The sequence below is a fragment of the Castor canadensis genome, chromosome 6, assembly GCF_047511655.1.
Source record: "Castor canadensis chromosome 6, mCasCan1.hap1v2, whole genome shotgun sequence".
In the NCBI taxonomy this organism is placed as follows: domain Eukaryota; kingdom Metazoa; phylum Chordata; class Mammalia; order Rodentia; family Castoridae; genus Castor; species Castor canadensis.
The window spans coordinates 132,386,102-132,410,185 of record NC_133391.1 but is presented as its reverse complement, the minus strand read 5'-3'; the positions used below and the strand labels follow the sequence as shown (position 1 = coordinate 132,410,185).

General features: G+C 34.7%; 1 protein-coding gene across 5 annotated transcripts in view; it reads left to right on the top strand.

The window, feature by feature from the left end:
• The window catches only part of Ddx4 (DEAD-box helicase 4), an 85,223-nt gene that overhangs the window by 15,953 nt on the left and 45,186 nt on the right, over nt 1-24,084 (top strand). For 3 of the 5 annotated variants that reach the window (XM_074075346.1, XM_074075343.1, XM_074075342.1), the window contains exons 3-6: nt 13,242-13,319; nt 16,902-16,979; nt 18,718-18,768; nt 22,324-22,383. In XM_074075346.1, the coding sequence (XP_073931447.1) occupies nt 13,242-13,319; nt 16,902-16,979; nt 18,718-18,768; nt 22,324-22,383 (267 nt within the window). The remainder of the gene's footprint in view (nt 1-13,241; nt 13,320-16,901; nt 16,980-18,717; nt 18,769-22,323; nt 22,384-24,084) is intronic. The other 2 variants (XM_074075345.1, XM_074075344.1) reach the window with 2 other exon arrangements.

Sequence of the window (24,084 nt, the reverse complement as noted above, 5' to 3'; positions counted from 1 at the left end):
CCACTCCTAGCCATTGGTTGAGATGGGAGTCTCACAAATGTTTTGCCCAGGCCATTCTCGAATTATGATCATCTCCATCTCTGCCTCCCAAGTAGCTAGAATTACAGGCTTAAGGCACTGTGTCCCACCCGCCAAAGTTTTTTCCAACTATTGTAAAGTTTGTAATGAAGATATTTTACAGAAAAGTGACACAGTAAGGAAAACGAAGAAGAAAATAATTAGCATGTTAATTTGTATCATTACATAGTTACAAATTTTAGCTAACACTTTTTTAGCAAGCTCTTTCTGCCCAGATTATTTTTTAAAGTGGTTGTTTCCATAAGAAATAAAGTGTTGTCTAGTACCTGTCACATAAACCAGTAAGAAAATCCCAACAACTGACAGCCATTCCCAATAGCCCATTAATCACAAAACAATTTAGCTGTGTAAAAATTAAGCTTAACTACATATTGGAAATACACTTTAATTTGCCCAGATCAGACCACAAGCATCAAAATTGAAAAATTGTATAAACTCACTTAAGGAAAAACACCTTACTATTTCTTAATAGTAAGAAATTAAAAACCATGTACTATTTCTTAAATACTGAGATATTTCTGGATTTGTCACTCAAAGCTTCTTTGAAAAATAGAAATCAAACATACACAGGTCCACATTAAACATGAAGCACTTATGAATGTAATACATGTATTCATTTCAAAACTTTCTTTTCCTGTTTTTTTTTTTTTTTTGGTGGTACAAGCTTCATGCTTGCTAGGCAGGTGCTCTACTTACTTGAGTTATGGTTATTTTGGAATAGGGTTGTATTTTCTTCCCAGGCCACTGTGGACCATGATCCCCCTGTTTTACGATTTCCACTGTTGCTGGGATGACAGGTGCCACCGTGCCCAGCTTTGTTCCCATTAAGATGGGGTCTTGCAAACTTTTCTGCCCAGGATGTCCTCGAACTGCAACGCTCCTGATTTCAGCTTCTCAAGTAGCTAGGATTGTAGGTGTGAGCCACTGGCTCTTGGCTCAAAATATTTCTTTCCTGTTGTGCATATTTTAGGGTGCCACAAATGAATCAGTGTTCATAAGGTTTTCTGTATTTTTTTTAAGTTGGACTGTATTGAGCTTTATTAGAGATAATTTTGTATGAACATTCATGGTATTTCAAGCAGGACATGGGCAGACAGTCTTTTAAAGTATACATCAGTTTTTAAGCTCCCTTCTTAGATAGACTATCACAATCAGAAAGTCACTATAAAATCCAGTGACGTCTTCATTTGAAACTGATCAGGGGAGTTTAGAGTGAGGTTTGACATTTCACATTAAATATGTTATTTAACAACTTTTCACATGCTGGCCCTGACTTTGAAAAAAGGAAATGAAAATGGCAGAATTATCAATCTGAAGATCCAATCTAGAAGAGGAATCACTACTCTTTGAGGATCACCATCTCATTGATGCTACTACAAAGTCCTGATACCCTGACATACTGACAAAACCACTTTTGAGGGGTTAGGTTCCAGCAGGACTCTCATTTTAAGAGAATTAAGTCTATGCTGATGATGAGAGGGAGGAGTACATAAAAATGAATTTGAGTTTTCCCGCATCACAGATGTTTTTGCCAAGGTGACTGTGTATGTCAATGCCAGGAAATCCCTCCTCCTGTGAACCAAGAGGAGGTCTCAAAACTAGCAGGAAAAGATGTTTTGCCCTATATTGATCCAGCTTTGGAGACATTTGATTAGTGACACATGCTCCTTCCCCCCAAAACAATTAAGTGTTGTGTGTGCTAAGAACATACCTAAAAAAAAAAAAGTAAAATAAAATTCTACATTTTTATAAAACTTGATTAAAGGGGGAGAAATGACCCAAACATTGTATGTGCATATAAATAAAAGAACTTGATTAAAAATAGTGTTTCAAACTGTGCACTCGTCAGAAGTACAGTTAATAAAAAATGCACACACTTGACATCTTCACCTTTCTGGGCCTGGCCTGTTTTGACTCTGTTTTTTTTTTTTAAATATTGTTGTTCTGGGGGTACATTGTGACATTTACAGAAGTTCTTATAATGTATCATAGTTGAATTAACCCCCTCCATCATCCTCCTCTATCCCCCTCCCCTCATTCCTGGAATAGTTTCAACAAGTTTCATTTTTCTATTTTCATACATGAGTACATGATATTTCCACCACATTCAACCTCCTACACCCTTTCCTTAGATCCTCCTGCCTCCCACTGGTACCAGTACCATGCATTCAGGACTGTTTTATCTTCCTGTTCTTCATTTTTGAAAAAAGACATTTTTAATTTAGCTGTACAGGGTGTTTCATTGTGACATTTCCATGTATGTATGTATTATAACCCGAATTGGTTCATCCCCTCTATTTTTCTCCTTTCTACCTTAGTCTCCTCCTTACAGTGATTTCAACAGGCTTAACAATTCTATATGCATTCTTGACTAGAGAGTATACCAACCATATTTACTGTCTTAACCTTCTTTTACCCTTCTCCCGTAAGTGATTTCCCTTTAGCGTGACCTGCTTTTTATATAATATTGCTTGTATTTGTGTTGGGTCCATATTCTACATATGAGGGAACACATGGCTTTGGGTTTCTGAACCTGGCTAAATTAAGGTGATGATCTTCAGTTCCATCTGTTTACCTGCAAATGACAGAATTATTCTTTATGGATAAATAATATTCCATTGTATGTAAATACCACATTTTCTTAATCCATTCATATTGTGGGACATCTTGACTTTGCATAGCTTAGCTATTGTGAATGATGCTGCAATAAACTTGGGTATTCAGGTACCTTTATTGTAACTGGACTTAACATTCTTTCCAGTATATCCCTAGGAGTGGTATTGCTGGATCATACAGCAGTGCTATTTTTAGTTTTGTGAGGAGCCTCCATACTGTTTTCCATAGTGGTTATACTAATTTGCATTCCCATCAACAGTGTATGAGGATTCATTTTTCTCCATATCTTAGCCAGCATGTTGTTTGTGTTCTTGATGATAGTGATTCTAACATGAGTGAGGTGAAATCTTACCACAGTTTTAATTTGCATTTCCCATAGGGCCAGAAATGATGAGCATTTCTTCATGAGTTTTTGATCATTTGGACTTCTTCCTTTGAAAAAGCTCTATTTAGTTTATTTACCCATTTCTTCATTGGGTCATTGATTTTTGGGGAGTGTAGTTTTTTGAGCTCCTTGTATAGTCTGGTTATTAATCTTTTGTCAGATGTGTAGCTGGCAAAGATTTTCTCCCATTTCTGTGGACTACCTCTTCAATCTGGTGACCATTTCTTTTGTTGTGCAGAAGAAGCTTTTTAGTTTCATGTAGTCCCATTTGTCAAGTCTTTCTCTTAGTTGCTGAGCCATTTGAGTTTTATTTAGGAAGTTATTGCCTGATATCTCCATTTTATGAAGGGTTATTTCCATCCTTGCCAACATCAACCTTTCCCCTTTTCCTTCTAGGTACCTTCTCTATTTTGTTTGCATGGGCCTTTTTAGGCTTGGGCTCTGGCTTCGGAGGAGCACGGTTAGCAGACAACCTTGTGGATCATCCTTCACCTTGACTTTATCTCCTATAATATCACCTTCAGCCTTTCTCTTGAGCATGGTGGTGGCTGTGGTGGTTTATAGGCACTGAATATGAAGATGTAGTTGTGCAAGGTTGCTTCCTCTTCAGGTTGCTCCTCCATGTTAGATATGTTTATAAAATTTCTCTCTAGTGAGTTAATATTACAAGACCTAAAGTATTTGCTAAAATGAACAAAATTACAGTATTTATAAAAGCTAAGAGACTTTCAAAAACTCTCCTTACATGCTTTTGTAGGCCATGGTAAGCTTTGAACCATTGTTTATATTCATAGTGTGCCTCAGTAATGTGAGTTCTTTGTATTGGGATGACAGACTTTCCCATATTTTAATGGTCATTATCCACTTGGTTCTTGTTTGAAAGTTTATGTGAGAAGTGAAGATTCCCATACTCCTTACATAGAGTATTTAAGTATCCTTACATAGAGTATCTTTCAAGTATGAGTTCTTTCATGAGAAAGAAAATATTGAGAAATCTGAAGGCTTTCCAAAATTCCTTATATTCATAGGGATTTTGTCCAGTATCAGTTATTTCATCTGTTTGAAACTAATGGAATAACTGAAGACTTTATCATAGTACTTACATTCATGGTGTTTTTTTTTTTCTTCAGTGAGCCCTTTCATACATTAATGTAATGAACTGAACTGAACTGTGAAAGACACTCCCTCATATTTCAACTTCATATAGCCAGTGTGTTTTATCATTTGCTTTTGAATCCCTGTAAGAGAAATTAAGGGTTTCCATATTTGTTACTCTCATAGTGTTTTCTTCCAGTGTGAATCCTTTCATGTATGTGTAAAGAATAAAAATGAGTGAAGGCTTTCCCATATTCCTTACCTCTTTAGGGTTTCTTTTCCAAAAGTCTCCGTTCATGGACTTGAAGCATATTTACTGAAGGCTTTCCCATATTGCTAACATTCATAGGGTTTCTCTCCAGTGTGAGTTCTTTCATTCTTTATAACTGCATTGAGAAAAATCAAAGGTTTTTCCACAAAATTTACATTTGAAGTTGCATCTGCATTGTGCCCTATCATGTCCTCTAACCTTTCTGAGAGAAATGAAAATGTTCCTACATTTCTTACACTCTAGTATGAGTTCTTGCATGAATTTGAAAAAAGCTGTAAGCTGTGAATTTTTTTCATTCATATAGTTTCTTTCTAGTGTGAGTCTTTTCATGGATTCTAAAAGAACTAGAATATGCAAAGACTTTCCCACATTCCTTATGTTCATAGGGTTTCTCTCCAGTGTGAGTCCTATCATGACTTTGAAAGGAGTGATGATAGCAGAAGGTTTTCCCACATTGCTTACAGTTGTGTGGTTGCTCTCCATTTTCCTGTGTCTCATACTGTTTGTATCTAGTGTCAGGAACAGTGTGACTGTTGAGAGAGGAGTAACACATGAAGAACATTCCAGGTACGTGACATTCACATGGTTTTACTCCAATTAGGAATTTTTGGGAGCAGATTAAGAGTTGGAATCTGACTAATGATTTCTCTGCAGGGACAATGTTCCTTACTTTTGTAGGTATTCTCTAGAATATTACTACTTAATTTTGTACCAGTTTTCAAAGTACTCATCTTCCCACTTTTTTCCCAGAGAGGCCAAGTTCCTAAAGGTTTCCCACATCACATCTCTGTAGTCTCTTCTGGGAAGGATCCAGCAACAATTACTCCTCCATGGTAAAGTTTATATCCTGAAACATCACTTAGTCCTGAAACACCCCAACCATGTTTAAAGGAGGAAGGGTGAGATTGGTGCATGTGGGTCCATACTCAATTAATGAAAAGTTTACACATGATTCTGTGGTCTCCAAACATTTGTCCATTTCTATCTTGGTTGTCCTCATGGACACTGCAAGCCACAGCTCCACTTGATAGAGCTACATCAGGTGGTTATGGTTAGGCTACATGTGCTAACAAAGGCCTTTGGAACACAGGCCAGAAGAGTTGCTTCTTGTCAACTCTTGGAGGTTGGGGATAGGGTCTTGCTATGTATGTGTCTAGGCTGGCTCAAACTCCTGGGCTTAAGTTATCCTTCTGCCTCATCCTCCCCAGTAGGAGCTAGGAAATGCAGGTGGGCACCATGGTGTTTAACTACATTATGAATATGTTACTCCCATTATGTTATTTGTCAACTTTGGGGGTTTGACTCAGTAATAGACTCTTGCCTGGCATGAGTCTTAAGTTTAATCTCCAGCACTGTAAAATGGAAAAAAAAAAAAAAGGACCTGTATCTCTCAACTTTGTGATGTATCTTATTGGTCAAAAATTTTAGTTCTGAAGTCATTATTTTTGCAGTTTTAGTTAACTTCTTTCCTATATCTGTATATCAAAAAGTACTCTCTTACATTATCTTCTATAGAGTTTTGTTTTCCACATTTAGCTTTTGTCATCTGAACCCACATTTTTCTTTTAATCCATGGATACTATATTTAAGTGTCAAATTGGGACAGAGTGTATGCAGTGTGAATAAACCTACAATTCTCACAAAAAGAATCTTTGGAATTAGGGTTTTTCTGGTTAACCTAAGCCATTTTTCTCCCACTGTTTTATACTTTTTTTTGGTTTGTTTTTGAGCTGTGGATTTTACCAACTCAGAATTTACTGTCTTAACTGTCTTTACATGTACAGTGAATCCATTCTTTAAAATAGGGTACAAAATAGGAATTCAATTTTATTTCTCTCCATATAGCAACAGTTTTCTCAGTACCATCTGCTAAGCATTTTGTCTTTTCCTTGTTGACACATGATGCAAATTTCATCTCTTAAGCAGTTGTGTTTTTTCTTGTTCTAAAGTGTGGGATAAAATCCATGGCTCATTGAGTAGCAGTGGAATAACAAGCATGTAGACTACTCCTCACTTCCATGGGAATGCTCTAAAATTTTTAGTAATCTTGGTGTTAAGAAGCTATTTTTTTAATCATGCTAAGAAAGCAAAAACTTCCCATTTCTATTTAAATATTTGTTTTGTTCAGAAATGGCAGTTGAGTGTTATCACTTTTTTTTTTTTAACTGCTTTCTTGTTTTTCTTCAGTATGTGGACTAATGTAGAAAATAAGCAGATCCTTAAAAAACCTTAATATTTCTGGGATAAACCCTGCATGTCTCCTTTATTCCACTATTGGATGAAATTTGGTGTTTTATTTAGCACTTTTGCGTTAATTTAAGATTGGTATATTTTCTTTTCTTTGGAAGATGGAAATTCTTTTCGACAAGTGTAGTAGATGTTATCCATTAAAGTGCATAGGCCAAGGCAGGCTGTTCATTTTTAAAAACTATTTTTATTGAGTGAAGACTAGAATATAAAAATATTCAATATATTTAATTGAGTAGGATACACATAATAAATATATAACTCCCTGAGTTTTCACATGAATACAGTCTTGCATCCAATGCCCAGATGAAGAAAGTGTTGACAGCATCCAAGAGTCTTTGTCTTCTTTCCTGGCACTCTTCCTCTGCTTAGGGGTGACTGTTATCTTAATTTATAATCATAAATAAGTGTTCTCTATAAATGGCAATCAAGTAAAATGGAATCATGCATTATATTTTCTTATGTTGAGTTTCTCCATGTTATTCACATGTGTGATAGTCACAGATGAATGATATTCCACAAATTAAATTAAAATGATATTGATGGTCATTTGGGTAGTTTTCAGTATTTGCCTACTGTGAATGGTTTTCTTAGGAATGTTTTCTAGTACATGTCTTGGTGGATGTAAGCATCTCTTCCAAATGTCAGTAACATTGGCATCACCTGGGAACTTGTTAGAAATTCAAAGTTTGCATTTAAGTAAGATATCCAGGTAATTTGTCTGCACATTACTGTTCTAATTATACTCTTAGTGCTGTAGTTGGAAGACTGAGCACTGAAGAATTAATTTAGACTGTCTTGAGGTTTTAAAAAAATTTTACATGCTGGTTCTTGTAATTCTTGAAAATTGTATTTATTCTGTTTTATTTTCAATAAAATAAAATGGGATGACTGATGTCGACCTTTCCTAGATTTTTAACTTTGTCCTTGGATTTACCTTATGGAAATAACAAGGTGTTTCTGATATAATTACCATAGAGAATGTGGTCAGGACTTCAGTAAGTAGGTTTTAAAAGTTTGATAATTAGGTTCAAATTGAAACCTCATCTCCCAACTGGATGGATAACTGTGGTAAAAATTGACCAGGTTCTCTAAACTCTTGTTTCCTTATTTTAAAAATGAGAATAAAGGGCAAGGTGTGTTAGCTTATGCCTGTAATCCCAGCTACTCAGGAGGCAGAATGGAAGGATTGCAGTTTGAGGCCAGCTGAGGCAAAGTTAGCTGGACCCTGTCTCAGCTAATAAGCTGGGCAGTAGTGACATACGAGGAAAGCACGAACAGGGACCTAGACAAAAATGAGGGACCCTATCTGAAAAAAATAACTGAAACAAAAAAGGGCTAAAGTTGGGGCTAAAGTAGAGTGCCCTGAGTTCAAACCCCAGTACTGCCTAAGTAAAAATGAGGATAAGTTTGTCTGTCTCTCTCTGCCTAGCGTAGTTGTTGGTAACTACTAGCATTCAAATGACTTTGTATTGAATTTGAAATACTAGTTTTGTTAGCTAATTTTATTTAATGTGACTGTCATTGACTGTAGTTGCATTGTAGGTTTCTTTTTGATGTTATCTTTTCCCTGTATTTATTGCTAGCTTAGATCTTTTAAGTTGTTTTTTGGAATGATAGAAACTTACCACAATTTTGATAGAAATTTTGAGTTCTAGGCCTAATATATAGGACCCATTATTTGAAATTGTCACTTAATCTTTGCTATAAATAAACTGGGTAACATCTACTCTGCTTCCTTACGTGATTGTTAAAGGACAAGGGTCAAATGAGGTTACATACATAAAAGTCCTTTTATAAATGTACAGGTGTATACCAGTGTAAAATGCTTTTGAATTTGTGTTTTGTGCTAAGTAATTAATTTGCAGTTCTGGGGAAACCCTGGGTCCCGCATGCCAAGTGAGCACTCTAACACTACACTACATCCCCATGTATTTCAGTTTAGATCTGTTCTGGTCTGTTTCATTCACTGATTATCCTATAATTTTTGGGGATAGAGACTATATTTAATGAAAATTTGCTTTTCAGACATGGGTAACAAATTTGTCAAAATGGATAAAGGCACATAAGAATACAATCATACACACTTTTGTTAAGTGTTGTTTAAGGTTTGCCTGTCACTTTTAGTTAAGCAGCTACATTGCATAGAAAGGTCACTGTGTAAGTGATATATTTTTACTTGCATAGTGCAAGATAGCTAGCACAAGTTTGTTTAAATTTGCTTGACATGATGAAGTTTCAGAATACAGAATTACATGCTGTTATTATGAAATCATCTCTATAAACATTTATTTCCATGATAACACTAATTTTTGGCCAAATTTCATTTTTGTCACTGAGATTGGAAGACATGTGGATCCAGATGGGCATACATCATGCCCTTAAGTGCAAAATGAGTCAGAGAAAGAGTTACAGAAAGAGCTAGTGGATTAGCTCAAGGTAGAGTGCCTGCCTAGCAAGCACAAGACTGAGTTCAATCCCAGTATTGCCAAAAATAAAAGTTATACAAAATTATAGGAGAGGAGGGAGAAAAAAAATTAATAGTAACTCAATAACATAAGTGCCAAAAAGTAAGGGGAAATCTTGGGATGTGTTTACAAAACTTCAATTAATGAGTAAAGGGTATTTTAGTCTGTTTATTGGTTCTAAAACAACTGTTGACTTGTCATCTGTTACACCCAAGTTCCTTTTTTTTCTTTTTTGGCAGTACTGGGAATTGAATTTAGGGCTTCATGCTTGCTAGGCAAGTCCTCTACAACTTAAGCAATGCACCAGTCCTTTTGCTTTTTAGTTTGTTTTTTACACAGCATCTCATGATTTTTCCCAGGCCCACTTTGAACCAAGATTCCCTCTTCTGCCTCCTGAGTAACAAGGACCATAGACATGTGACACTACACCTGGCTTGTTTTTGCTAACTTTTGCCTGGACTGGCATCTAGCTTCTGTCTTTCTGTCTTTGCCTCTTGAGTAGCTGGGATTAGAGGCATGTGCTACCACACCTGGCAAGTTTCTTATGTTTTGAGCATAATTGCACTGAAGTCTGCTTTATATATTGATTTAAGATGGAAACATGACAACACCTTCTTACCTTTTTTGTTGATGTCTTTGTTTCACAACTTGGGAACTATCTATCTTAGAACCAGTTATTCATTTGCTTTTTCTGTAATGATGGAAAGTTCTGTAGCTGTTATGTTCAGTTATGCTAGCCACAGGCTGCATTTGGCGGTTGAGCATTTGAAATGTAGTTAGAGCAATTGAGTAACTGAATTTATAATTCCATCGAATTTTAATTAATTTAATTTTGAATTTAAGTAGCCACATGTGACTACTGTATTACACAACATAGTTTTAAAATTTGAGTCATCTGAGACATGGCTCTTCTATCTAGGGGTAGCTAGGCAAAACATTAGAAAAGCCTGGAGAAATGCTAATTTTTCTGCTGAGTCCTTGTCCTTGAAATGTCACTTTCCCATCTTTTTGCTAAAAGCTGGTCTACTCCTTAGTGATACTAAACCTGGAGAACGTCTTGAATGTTGGAAGTTAGATTTTTTAATAAGTAGATCCTCTTGAATTGGCTTTGAGCTTTATATGGTCTGAGAGCATTTGAAGGTAACCTACTTACAATTGCCTTGAACTCAGCAGTTACTTGGTGAAACGCCTGGCTCCATTGATAGAATAAAGTGGTGCAAATTGGGATGCCAGAATCTAGCAAGAGAAGGAATATATAGGAGAAAGATAGGTGATCTAAATATACTAGCACTTTTGGAAGATTTTTACCCTCTTAACTATGTGGCAAGTAGTGAGAGTTAAGAAGCCAAAGAGTAATCCTGTTACTTTATTGTGTCCTGTCACTATATTGTAGAATCTTTATTCACGAAAAGAAACGTCTACTATATTAAAAAATTTAAGCCCCTATCCTGCTTGTTTCCCATCCTTCCCTTTCTTCCACTCCCCTCTCCCCTGCCGTGGGTATTACTGTATTACTGACTGGTCTCAAACTCCTGGGCTCAAGTGATTCCCTGTCTCAGCCTCCAGAGTAGCTGAGCCTATAAGCATGTGCTACTGTGTCTTGATCTTTCCCTTAAAATTGTTTTTTTAAATTAATGGCGGTACTAGGGTTTGAACACAGGGCCACATACATGCTGGGCAGGCATTCTATCAGGTCTTGAGCTACACCCGCACTCATTTTTCGCTTTAGTTATTTTTCAGATAGGGTCTTACATTTATACCTGGGCTGGTTTGAACTGCAGTTCTCTTATTAATGCTTTTCCACATAGCTGGATGAAGGTGTGTGCCACCACACCCAGTTTTTTTGGTAGAGATGGGGTCTTATGAACTTTTTGCTGGGACTGACCTTGAAACATGATCCTCTTGATCTCTTACATCTTATGTAAAATTGGGTAGAATTTGCACTATGCACATCCTTCTGGTTACTTATCCTTTATGTTTCTTATAATCCCAAACACAGTGTCAGTGCTGTGTAAATAATTTTCCGCTGTATTGTTTAGGTAACAATGACAAAGAAAGCTTTGTACATGTTTAGTACAGTTTTTTCCTCAGATTTTTTTTGCAGTACTGAGGTTTGAACTTGGGACCTCACACTTGCTGCTAGGTAAGCACTCTACTGCTTGATCCACATTCCCCCCACCTTTTGCTTTGTATATAATTGAGGTAGGGTCTTGTGTTTTTGCCAGGGACAGCCTGGGCAGTGATTCTCCTACTTACACTTCCCTAATAGTTAGGATGGGGTCATGCTAACTTTTTGCCCGGGCTGGACTTGAATTAAGATCCTCCTGATCTCTGCCTGCAGAGTGACTGGGATTACAGGTGTGAGCCACTGGGCTGTGCTTGTAAATATTTTTGATCCTTGGTTAATTGATGCAGAACTAGAAGGTCAGTTGTGGAGATTAAGTCCTGAATGATGTTGCTTGCATTATGTTGTACACTTTTTATCTATGAAGATAAATAAATTTTTTTAGTGTTATAAATTACCTTTTTTAGGTATTCTAATAAATCCTTTCATACTGGAATAAACTGAATTTGGTCATAATATTTTATTCTTTCAATTTACTATTGGGTATGGTATATGAATATTTTAAGATTTTGCATTTGTTATTAGTAACAGGTTAAGAATTTCTTTTCATATGAAGGTTATTGTTGGCCTGGTACAGTGAGTTGGTAATTTATTTCCTAGATGTGTATGACATTGGAATGATTTGTTGGAGTTTCATAGAATTCACCTGTAAAACCCTCTGTAGACCTAATGCAGACTTCTGATTTTAAGTTCTAATTTAATTTCTACAGGACAATTTTTAAAATGTATCTTGTGTCAGTTTTGGTGAGTTAATTTTCTAGTTCTTTTCAGGTTTTAAATTTAGTAACATAAAGTTGTTCAGAGAAGTCCTGTTACCATCTTTTATCTTCTATGTTTTAGATTCCTTTTTAAAAAAATTCCTATTTGTTCATTTGTGCTTTTTCTGTCTGTCCCTGTCTTCTAGTAAGTTCCACTTTGGTAAGTTTTATGGTCTTTTTAGAAAACCTGTTTTGTCTTTGTTGAGTCATTGTATATTCTTTTCTTGTTGAATTCATTTCTGTTCTTCATTTCCTCTGTCTTTGTGTAATTTACTGTTTTCTAACAGTCTTACTAGTTAAGATGGCTTACATAGCTCATGAGTTCTTATTTTTTAGTATAAAGTTTTAAGTACTGATAGGTGACATTTTAATCATAAAACTCTTAAGTATTTTAAACTTTCATTGTGATTTTTTCTTTGATTTGGAAGTTATAAAAATGTTTTGTAAAAGTACATTTCCAAATGTGAGAGGATTTAAAATTTTTCATATTTAATGACTTCAAATTTAATTACATTATCATTTGGGAATTTTGTGTATGGCTTTTGGAGTATGTTGAATTTACATTGTGTCCTACATGGCCAGTTTATAGCCATTGTATCTGTCATTGAAAAAAAGTTCTATAATGTTGAGTTCTATATATTTCTATAAAGTTAACGTGCATAGACAGGAGTTTTTGGATGACCATAATTTTTTAATTCACATTTGATCAGTTTTTTCTATTACAGATACATTTATAAAAACACCTCTTTGTGTCTGTGTAACCATATGAATATATACAGATGGGAAATTTAGATTAGTGTATTTTCAAAAGGTATGTGCCTTCTAGGGTAGGATCAAGATTGATCCAATATGTAGTCTAAATGTGGGTGTGGTTTGTGCTTGTTTCACCAATGTCCTTGTCTGTTAAAGGTATTAGTAAAATTAAAACTGTTTTCCATGTGGCTGAAATTGCTGTCTCCTTTTGCTTTTCAGTTCTTTAATTGTGAGTAAAATTTAGTCACAATTTATTTTTCTTTTGTGTAGCTACCTATTCATATTCATACCCCACTTTTCTGCTATATTGTTGCTTGTTTTCCCCTTACTTCTCTATGAAATTCTCCTTTTGGTGTGTGTGTGACACATTGAAAAGACTTAAAGTTTGCATACTACCTAGATACTTAATTTTATTTCATGTGCTTTAAAATGGTATTTGCTTTAGAAATGGAAGATGGACCTTCTAGAAAAGATCATTTCATGAGAAGTGGATTTGCCTCTGGGAGGAGTTTAGGAAACAGAGGTAAGTATTATTGTCTTTTCTTAATCTTCTGAACTATTGAATAATGGAATAGAGGCTTTCATGGCTGTTTGGTGGCAAAGCCAAATCTGTTATAATTCAATGTATGGGGGTTTTTTTTTTGTTCATTTATTCACATGTATGGGTTTTTTGGGATAATGAGTTCATTTCTTTAAAATGTCTTTTTTTTTTTTTTTTTGCTGTTTTACTTTGGGATAGTGGGACATAGTTAAGTTGACTGAACAGACAGACTGGCTGGACAGATTTGTGGACAGATGCTCCACACAACTGTTTCTTTTCTTTTCTTTTTTTTATTTATTCATATGTGCATACATAGTTTGGGCCATTTCTGCCCCCTTCTCCCTGCTCCCGCTCCTTTCCCCCCTCGCTTCCGGGCAGAACCTCTTCTGCCCTCTTCTCCAGTTTTCACACAGCTGTTTCTTAACACTCATGATGATTGATGTCCAACAATTGACATGGGAAGAATGCTTCTGAAAGCTGCAGAGATTAGGATAAGAAGGACCTTTTTCTTTGGTTTGAAATTTCATAAGAAAATGTAGATGGGAAACATTTGTTTGCTCATTTGTATTGTGTGTTTATAAAAACGTCTCTTTATATTTGTTGTAACCATATGAATATATCCAGATGGGAAACTTAGATTAGCGTATTATTTCTTAGTATCAAGTTCAAGAGGTTATTTTCCCAAACTTTTTTTTTTTTTTTTTGGTGGTTTGGGGTTGAACTCAGGGCCTTGTGTTTGCTAGGTAAATGTTCAACCACTTGAGCCGTACTCCCAGTCCTTTTTGTTTTAGTTATTCTTGGGATAGGGTTTTGTGTTCTTGCCCAGGCTGACCAGGACTGCAGTTCTCCTATTTTTCTTGCCACATAGCTGGGATTACAGTCGCAAACCTCTGTATCTGGGGTCTTGCTAACTTTTTGCCTCTTGAGTTAATGGGATTACAGGCATGAGCCACTGCAACTGGCTGCAAGCATGTTTAAATTTTATTTTTAGAACTACAAATACTTGCTGTGTGTAGAGGTACAAGTCTAAAATCTCGGCACTCTGGAGGAGGATTGTGAATTTGAGGTCAGCTTACATAGCAACACCCTGTCTCCAAAAAAAAAAAAAAAAAAAGATAAAAGTGCTACCAACATTTGATTTGACAGATAACAGCACAGCAAGTATACTTTCTTACAACCCATGTTTTATACTTGATATTAAAATGCTGAAAATATTCTACACTGTTTTATTATAGCACAATAACATATTGTTAGAACTTTAGTGATTGATTTTATTTGAAAATCTATGATGACCATTTCTTTGTTTTAGGGGATGCCATAGCTAGGCTGTTTGGTAGTTTTAAATATACATAACATGCTGGAGGCGTGACTCAAGTGGTAGAGTGCTGAAGCCCTGAGTTCAAACCACAGTACTGCAAAAAAAAAAAAATGACATCAATATACATAACACTAATCCTTAAATTTATCTTTTGAAAAACTTTATTGCTATTTATTTATTGTGGTATTTCATTTGATATTTGGAAAACTTAATTTCTTATTTAGATACAATGAACACAAAATTGGCATGATTTATTTTTCAAATATGCATTTATTTTGTTTTTAAAGTCTGCATATTAAGTAAGATGATTTGGACCATGTAATTGTGCTAAGAGTTTCAAATGTTTTTTAAGTTCCTACTAGCAATCGGAATAGTAACTTTCTTATTCAGGAGAATATTTATATATTACATATATTATATATTAAAATATATTTATGTATATTATATATTAAAATCCTATTTTTGAAGAGGTTATGTGATACTTTTTGATTCAGGATTCTACATCTTGTTGAATAAAGCCCCTTTCAATGAGAAAACCACCATTAGGACAGATTTTGCTACAAGTTATTTCCATATTGTTTATGTTGAAATGAATGTTAAATCTCTGAGCACAAAAATTTTGCTGAACTGAGAATGATGGTGCATACTTGTAATTCCAGCATCAGCAGTCTGATGCAGGAGGCTTCTGTGTTTGAGGCCAGTCTAGAACTATGAGATCCTGTCTCTTAAAAAAAAACAAGTGGTAGGCTCAAGTGTTAGAGCCTAGGAAGCGCGAGGCCCTGTATTCAAATCCCAGTACTGCAAAAAAAAAAAAAAAAGACAAAAACTAAAATTGAAGCAAACTTTCTTTTTTGAGTGTTAATACTTTAATATTCATGCTACATATAATCTCAGAAATTTAGACTCATGAGTGTACCTTAACATTTTTATATAGTCTTATTCTCAGTGCTGTTTTTGAGTAGAACTTACATAGCTAATAATGTGTTTTTAAAAGACAACTGCTATTTAAAATAGAATATAATATTGACTAGTTTTTCATGTTCTAAGAAGTGTGCTAAGTATCTTTAACTTCTTGAATCATATCTTTAAACTCTGATAAAATACTCATAGTTGGGCATACACAATTTTGCATGAGTTTTCAGGGGTTTCACGGATCCTTTTCAAGTCCCTCATACTGTAGAGTGTTAAAGAGGTAAGACCATTTATAGGAATCACAGGGAATACTTTGATTTTTCCCATTTAGAGTTTAGGGTGTCAATTTATGTTGTTTAGATATCTCTGTTCCTTTAAAAAATAACCTATACTCCTTGCCATTTTATATCTTCCCTAAAAATTATCATTTTTCATTTTTTTTGAACTGGGGTCTTGATATGTTGCCCACACTGATCTTGAGTTCCTGGGCTCAAGAGATCTTGTGTTAGCTTTCTAAGTAGCCAGGACTACAGATGTACCTGTCATGCCTGGCTCAGATTTTTAATTGGTAGAGACACACATGGAAAGAAACAATTCTAAAAAGGAGGTAATGTGCTATTGGAAATGTGAAGGAAGGATTATGACTGGCATACTTAAGGAAGGCTTCACAGAATAATTGGTTTTCTAAAGTGTGAAAATTTTGTTAGAGAAAAATAGGAAAGCAGGGAATGCCATGCCAAAGTTAGAAAACATTAGAAGTTTACAATGTAGAGAGTATGGAGAGTTATTTGGTGTGAATTAAAATGTTTGGGTGAACAGAATTATATAGTGGGAAATAAAGCTATAGAGGTTAATATGGGCAAATAGTGATGAGGACAGGTGTGAGGGGGTGGTAGTCATAGCTTCCTAAGGTGTCCTTAAGTTTAGTTTTTAAGAGTGGAGAGGTTGGCAGAGATGTAAATAATAAATAGAATCTAAAAAATGACATGAGTATTAAGTTTTCAATAACAACAACTTTCACATGGGGCAGAGTTGGGTAGCTGGGTCTATGAAGGTGACAGTTTAACATACAGAAAATCCTGAAGTGAATTTAATGATGAAGTGTATCCAGTAAAATAACAAATAGAGACCTGTATTTTACTACCAGTAGAATTTGTTTTTTCCTTAATACTATAAGTTAAGAATTTTTAAAATTAAGTTGCAAGTATGTTATTATGTCACTGTATTAGCTCTTCAAATCCTTGAAAATTGTTACCCCTAAAATTTTATTTCTCATTTTTGAGAGTGCAGTTATTTTTAAAGATTAATGAATTTTACTATCTGAACTTTTTCAGATGCTGGCCAGTCTAATAAAAGAGAGAATACATCTATCATGGGTGGTTTTGGAAGTGGAAAGAGTTTTGGAAACAGAGGTAATTACTTGCTTATGGTATTTTACAGTCAGAATTAGTTGACCCCAAGTTTTTCAGTCTTTAGGTTCATATTTCCCTTTAATGTACATAGAAATCATGTGCCTTTCTCAAGACTTTTATGAAGATCACAAGGGAATACTTTAATTTTCCTAGTCATAGTTTAAAGCAGCAGTTTATACCATTTTGGATGTGTATGCTTTTTTTTTTAAAAAAGCAGCCATGCTCCTGTTTATAGCATCACTTCAGATTGATTCACTCTGTATATGAATCCCAGTTCTTTCCTTAACTCAAGACTCCCCATCACCTACCAAGGGATTCATCTTACATGTCTGTAGATGAATTTAAGTATTCATCTTTAGCTCAGCAAAGAACCAGCAGAAGATTTGGAATTCTTTTGCTAAAGAGCTTAAACAGTTATGAATCAGAACTTAGTTACAGTTTAAGATCAAGTCTAAGGAAGTGTAGGTGGAGATTTCCATGAGTTTTGGAAACTTAGCAGTGACTCTTGGGGACAGGAAGAATGAGGAGGAAATAGCAATTGTGGAGAATAGTAGAATATAGTATTTTTCTCAAGAAACTTTAAAGATTACAAATATTTAAGTAATTGAAGTAATTCAAAGCTTAGATTTTGTGGGACTGTATTCCTTCTGTAGGGACTATCTTTATATATTTTGAAATGATATATATATACTCAAAATTTTTTTGTCATTCAATCATGTAGTCAAGCTGTAGGGTACTTGGTTTTACATCGTAATTGTATATTAAATTTCCATGGAATTTTATTTGCTGGAAGGGCTCTTAGATTTTTTTTGTTGAACCTGAAATATTAAGTGACTGAGAGACACAACACACATACATTCATCTTGTGTATAAATTGAGCAGCTGTCCACATAGCAATTCCTTGTATCCAAGAAGCCTAAATGTAATATATTTAAGTATTTTTAAATATTTATGTATGTAAATATTTTTATAATTTAGTTTAAAAACTGATGGATGTTTTGCATGTTTATTTTTAGTTTTAAGGTATATAGTTCCTGAATAATACTTTATTTTCATTTTTTATTTTTGGAATTGTCTCACTATGTTGTTTAGGTTGGTCTTGAACTCATGGGCTCAAGTGATACTTGTTCCTCAGCCTTCAGAAGAACCTATGACCATACCTGGCTCCTTTGAGTGTCTTTGCGATAAAGACCATTTTATTAAGAGCCAACATTTTTTAATTTTATGAAAGATTACTGATGAACGCTTTTTAGAGACATGTTTATATGCTCCAGAGATTTTTAAGTCTTGGACATAGGTTTTTATGAAATGAGAAATTTGAAAGCAGAGCTTAATGACTTTTTTTTGTCAATGGCAAACAAAAGCAGGATTTTTTCATTACTGAGGAGGCAAAAACGATCATATATTGGATAAAAATTTAATTTCATTGCCTTTGGTAAATGAGATTGTGAGTTAATTTATAAAATTTTAAGAAATTTGACTTTTTGAGTTGAATGTATACAGTGGTCACACACACGTGCATTCACACAACCACACACCTCTTTCCCTTGTATATGTAGAGGAGTATAGGACAGTTTAAGTAATATAAAATTGGCTGAAAAGAAAGTCGTTTTTATCCTTAAGAGAGTGGAACTGATAAGTTAACAAAAACTTGGTAAGGTGACACAAGGTTCTGTAACCACATAAGCATAGGAATTTTTTTCAGAAATTTGCAAGTTTTACTTTATATTTTGTATAGGTTTTTCAAATAACAAATTTGAAGAAGGTGATAGCTCTGGTTTCTGGAAAGGTAAGTTTAGAATTTTTGTACTGACTTTTAAAAATGTAATGTCAAAGGCATATGATAAAGGGGATATTAAGATTCAACATTTGGTCCAGGTCTAAGTTATATTAACATAGTGTTATAAAGCAACTGTAGGGGTCCTAACCAAAGATGTTACTGTTTGTAGGTAAAGAATTCAGGTATCCTAATTTGGCTTATTGCTATCTGCCTTAGTTAATCCATAAGATACAACTTTGAATGCTGTGCTACCTTCAGAAAAAGGCGATAGATAGTAAAGAGAGCAAATCAAGAATTAAAACTCCAGTCCATATCTTAATATAGCCTAGGACCATTTATACTCAAATTTAGTCTAGTAGGAAGATTTTTAAGAATGTAAAACACTCCTGAAATTAAAAGCATTTCTGTCAAAGGTAATGATAGTCTAGTTTGGGGAATTACAGAAAATTAAGAGAGTAGAATAATGTTTCTAGAAGGAAGACTACAATAATAAATAATGCTTTTCCAAATATAATGAGTAGATTTGAATGAAACCTTGGAGTTTGTATATAAAAAGCTTCCGTTGTGATTCTGATGTCTTCTTTGTTTGAAAACCATTGATTTATGTAATTTATTTTCTTTTGGAGATAGGGTCTCACTATTAAGCCAAGGCTGGCCTGGAACTTACTATGTTACCCAAGCTAGCCTCAATTTTGTGATCTTTCTGCTTTATCTTCTCTTGTGCTAGGATTACAGGTTGCACCACTACACCCACCTTTCAGTGGAATCTTTATAACATAGTACACTTTGGAGTTCCACACTTGTTCATTTTTCTGCCTTGATACCTGGCATCTGTCTGTGCCAGGTTGACTCCTTTCTAGAGATGGTGGGTCAGAGTGAATATAAGCATTAATTGCAGTTTCTCATCGCACTCAAGAGAACTTTTCTCCAAAGTAGTCTTCTTTCTTCACTTTTGGTGCTTTCTTCTGATTTTATTATTAGTTCCCTGAAAAGAAAAAATATATATATGGGTAAATTATCTCACTCCCTCAATTGTTGGCAAGCCCAGGAGGGGGTTTTAAGATCATGGAAGAAGTTTTACTTGCATATGAATAGTGTTCTGTGGTTGTTTTTCCCCGTTCTTTAGTTTTCCCCACTTGGTATAGTATGATGATAAGGAGTTCAGGTTTTGGAGTTGAGCACCCTAGGTTTGAGACTCATGTCTTCCTCCTTGCAGTTGTGTTATCTTTATTTAACTTTTTTTGTGTTTCATTTTCTCTATAAAGTGAAGATTATATCCACTTGACAAAAGTTTCATGAGGATTTAAAAAATTAATACAAAAAACCTGAGTGTGGTGGCTGTAGCTATAACCCCAGTTACTCAGGAAGCTGAGGCAGCAGGATGGATCACTTGAGCCCGGGAATTCAAGACCAGCAGGGAAATATACCGAGTGGCTCGACTAACAATGCAGGGAGTCCACGAGACTCACTCACAGCAATTCCAGGCACATCCTGAGTTCTGTGTGTTTTATTTTTGTAGATTAATAGGTTGTAACTAATCTTGTGATCATAATTTCATTTTTATTTGTGTTTGGCTTTATTTTCTAGCTCTATAGAGAGCCTGTTTTCACAATTTTATTTTGAAATAGTTTGATAAGAAGTTACAAAAATGGTATAGAGAGATTTCATTTATTCTTCATCCAACTTCTCCTAATATCATTGTTTTACTTCCAAGGTGGTCAAAATAACTATAGGTTTGTTTTAGGGGAATAGTTGGCCAAAGATAATGTTAGTCTTTTCGACTTGCCAGATCCCAAATTAATCAGTAGGATTTTTTTCTCTAAGCAAATAAATGTTAGCTATCATCATCATTTCAGGGCTAGCCTTCTTTCTAAAAGTTTTTCTTTTCCTACTCAGCTCCTTTATATTAAACATCCCTTTCAAGAAAGTTGTCTTGTTAGATTACTCTTCGAGAATATTTGTTAGACGTCTACTACAACTCAATAGGACTCTAGATCGCCATTATTAATTTCTTTTTGTAAAACAAAACATATTGGTACCTTTGCTGAAATTTGGCTAAAACCTTGGAATCCATTTGGTCACTTGATGTTAATACTGTTAAAGTTGTCAGGCTGGGAATGGTAGAATTAAACCTGTGATCCCAGCTATACAGGAGGAGATCTGGAGGATTGTAGTTCAAGGCCAACCTGGGAAAAAGTTAGACCCCATTTCAACAAATAAACTGTGTAGGCCAACTACCTGAGAGTTGGGAGGCTATAGATGATGGACCATAGTCCAGGCTGACCCCTGGCAAAAACATGAGACTGTATCTAAAAAATAAACTAAAACAAAAAGGGTTGGAGGTGTGATGTAAGTGCCAGAGAGCTTGCTTAGTAAATGCAAGGACCCGAGTACAAACACCAGTACCACCAAAAACCAAGTTCTCAGGTAGCTGTTGGGGCTGAGTGTGGTACACACCTATAATCCTAGTTACTTGGGAGGTGGAGGTAAGTTTGAGGCCAGCCCACACAAAAAGTGAGACCCTGTCTCTCAAAAAACAAGCCAAGAATCCTTGCTAAAACTTAGCACACACATACAACCCCTAATAACAAAAACTAAACAAGCTAGGTGTGGTGGTGCACACATGTAATCCAGATACTTGGGAGGTGGAGTTAGGAAGATCTCAGTCCAAGGCCAGTGGGGCAAAAGCAGGAGACCCTTTCTGAAAGACTAAAAGCCTAAGGACTGGAGCGGAGGGCATAGCTGAAGTGGTAAAGTGCTTGTGTAGCAAGTGTGATGCCCTGAGTTTAATGTTAGTACTTCAAAAAAAAAAATTTCTCAGCTAGTAAATGTTAATGACATGTACAAAGATTTCTTGAAACCGCCTCAATTTCCCAAATGTGATTTTGTTGGAATTTTCTGAAAAACTTAAGTTTGAAAACTTACTCTTTCACTGGTATCATTCTATACATTCAGAATAAACTCTGGGAGTGAGACCTGGGCTTTTATTTTTAATGAGTTTCCCAAATAACTCTTAGGCAGTCACTGTTTTAAAACCCAGCAATGAAACTTGTTAATGTCATTAGAAATAGAGAAACTAGGGTATCATTTAATTTGTTAGAATGAATGTGGAAAAGTTTGCATATATTTAAGAAAGTATCAGTGTCTCAGAGATATTAAGAATAAGTAAATAACAGAAAAGTATATGACATTATAAGTAGGAGAGTCATGTGTTTCTAGTGGTCTATGATCACCTTTGAGAATCATTTGATTCCTTAATAGTTGAGATATTCTTGAAATCGTATTTAGTCTCACTTTTAAGAAGTTTTTGATATCACATAGACTACCACTAGACAAATAGTGGGTTCTCAATTATATACTTAGTATTTATATTGGGATATATATTTTGTATAGGGAATTGACTAACGTTTTTATATTTCTGTTAAGGTTATTTCAGGAATTAAGATGTTTATATTTTAATTTATAAAAGTATTTTGTTTTCTAACTAATTTACCTTGTGACAGTGCTTTTCTTTATATATCATGTCTTTAAAGATGCTATTCATATGTTAAATTTTTATTCAAGAGTCCAATAATGACTGTGAAGATAATCAGACATGGAGCAGAGGGTTTTCCAAGAGAGGTGGTAAGAATTACAGTTTGGAACAATTTGTGCTTAAGATAGAAATATTAAACTGACAAAACTGGTTTTGGAAGAGCTGAAAGAATGATTCTAGTGATGAAAACTTTTGAAGAAAAATAACTTTGGTTTACACTTTCTGCTTTTAATACTTGAATGAAATTCAGTAGGTTCATTTCTTATATTTGTGTGTGTGTGTTAGCAGTATGAGGGTTTGAATTCTGGGCCTTGTGCTTGCTGGGAAAGAGATTGACTACTTGAGCCGTGTTCCCAGTCCTTTTTTGCTTTAGTTTATTTCTCAGGTTAGGCTCTCACACTTTTTGCCTAGCCAGCCTCAGACTGCCATCCTTCCACCTTCAAACCTCCTGAGTAGCTGAGATTTCAGGTGTGTACCATCGTGCCTGACCCATCTGGTTTCTAATGTTACTAGATCTTTTGTTTTTTTTCTAAGACTTCAGGAATGTGCTGTAAATTACACAAGAGGGTTATGAATCTTGAACATTTACAGTTTAGATGAACTGGAAATGTATTTGTCTGTGAATAGGGTCATTGGAAATTTGGTGAGGAGGGAAGGAATTGCAGATTTTTTTTGTTTACGTCTAGCAGGATCTCAAAATATTCTTAGGATTTTAAGATGAGATAGTATAAAAGAGTTCTTTGAGAATTCTTTAGTTCATTTTCCTATTTATTAAATAGATTGTTCTTTTGGTGTCTGATTTTTGGAGCTTTCTATATATTTTGGCAATTTTATGTGATGAGTAGGTGGAAAAGATTTTTTCCCAATCTGTAGGTTGTTTCTTAATTATTTTCTTTAGTGAGGAGAAACTTTCAAGTTTGATATAGTCACACTTGTTCTTTCCTGAGCAATTATAATCCCATTCAGAAAATTGTTATTTATTCTTATATTTTCAAGGGTCTTAATGTTTTCCTATAACAGTTTCAAAGTTTAAGGCCTTACATTTAGTCCTTGATTGTCTTGAATTTTTGCTCAGGATGAAGTTAAATTAATTTTAGCTTCAGTTTTCTAATTGTATATATTTAGTTTTCCCAAAATCATTTTTTGAAGAGGCTGTCTTTTCTCCAAAGAAAAGAGGCTGTAGCTATGTGGGCTTATTTCTGAACCTTTTATTCCATTGGTGTATGTGCTGTTTTTGTTACTATGGCTTTGTAGTATAATTTAAAAGTCAAGGATTGTGATGCCTCCAGCATTGCTATTTTTTACTCAGAATTGCTTTGGCTCTTTGAAGTCTTTTATGCTTCCATAGGAATTTTAAGACTGACTTCTCTGTTTGACTGAAAAGTGACATTGGAATTTTTATGGAGGATTGCATTGAATCTGTAGATTGCTTTTGTTGGTATAGTCATTTTTATAACACTAGATCATGTTCTAGTGTCTTGTTTAATTTTTTTCAAGGTTTCATAGCTTTCATTTATATCTTTCACCTTATTTGTTATTCACTTATTTGTTAAGTTTATTCCTTAGGGTTTTTTTTTTTTTGAGGCTATTGTGAATGGGTTTGTTTTCCTGATTTCTTTCTCAGCCTGTTTGTTACTGGTATATACAAAAACTATTGATTTTGTATGTTAATTTTGTATACTGTTATTTTGCTGAAAGTGTTTATGAGATCTAAAGAATTTTTTAGTGGAGTTTTTGGTAGTATAGCCATTTTCAGTATTAATTCTGCCAATCCATGAGCATGGGATATT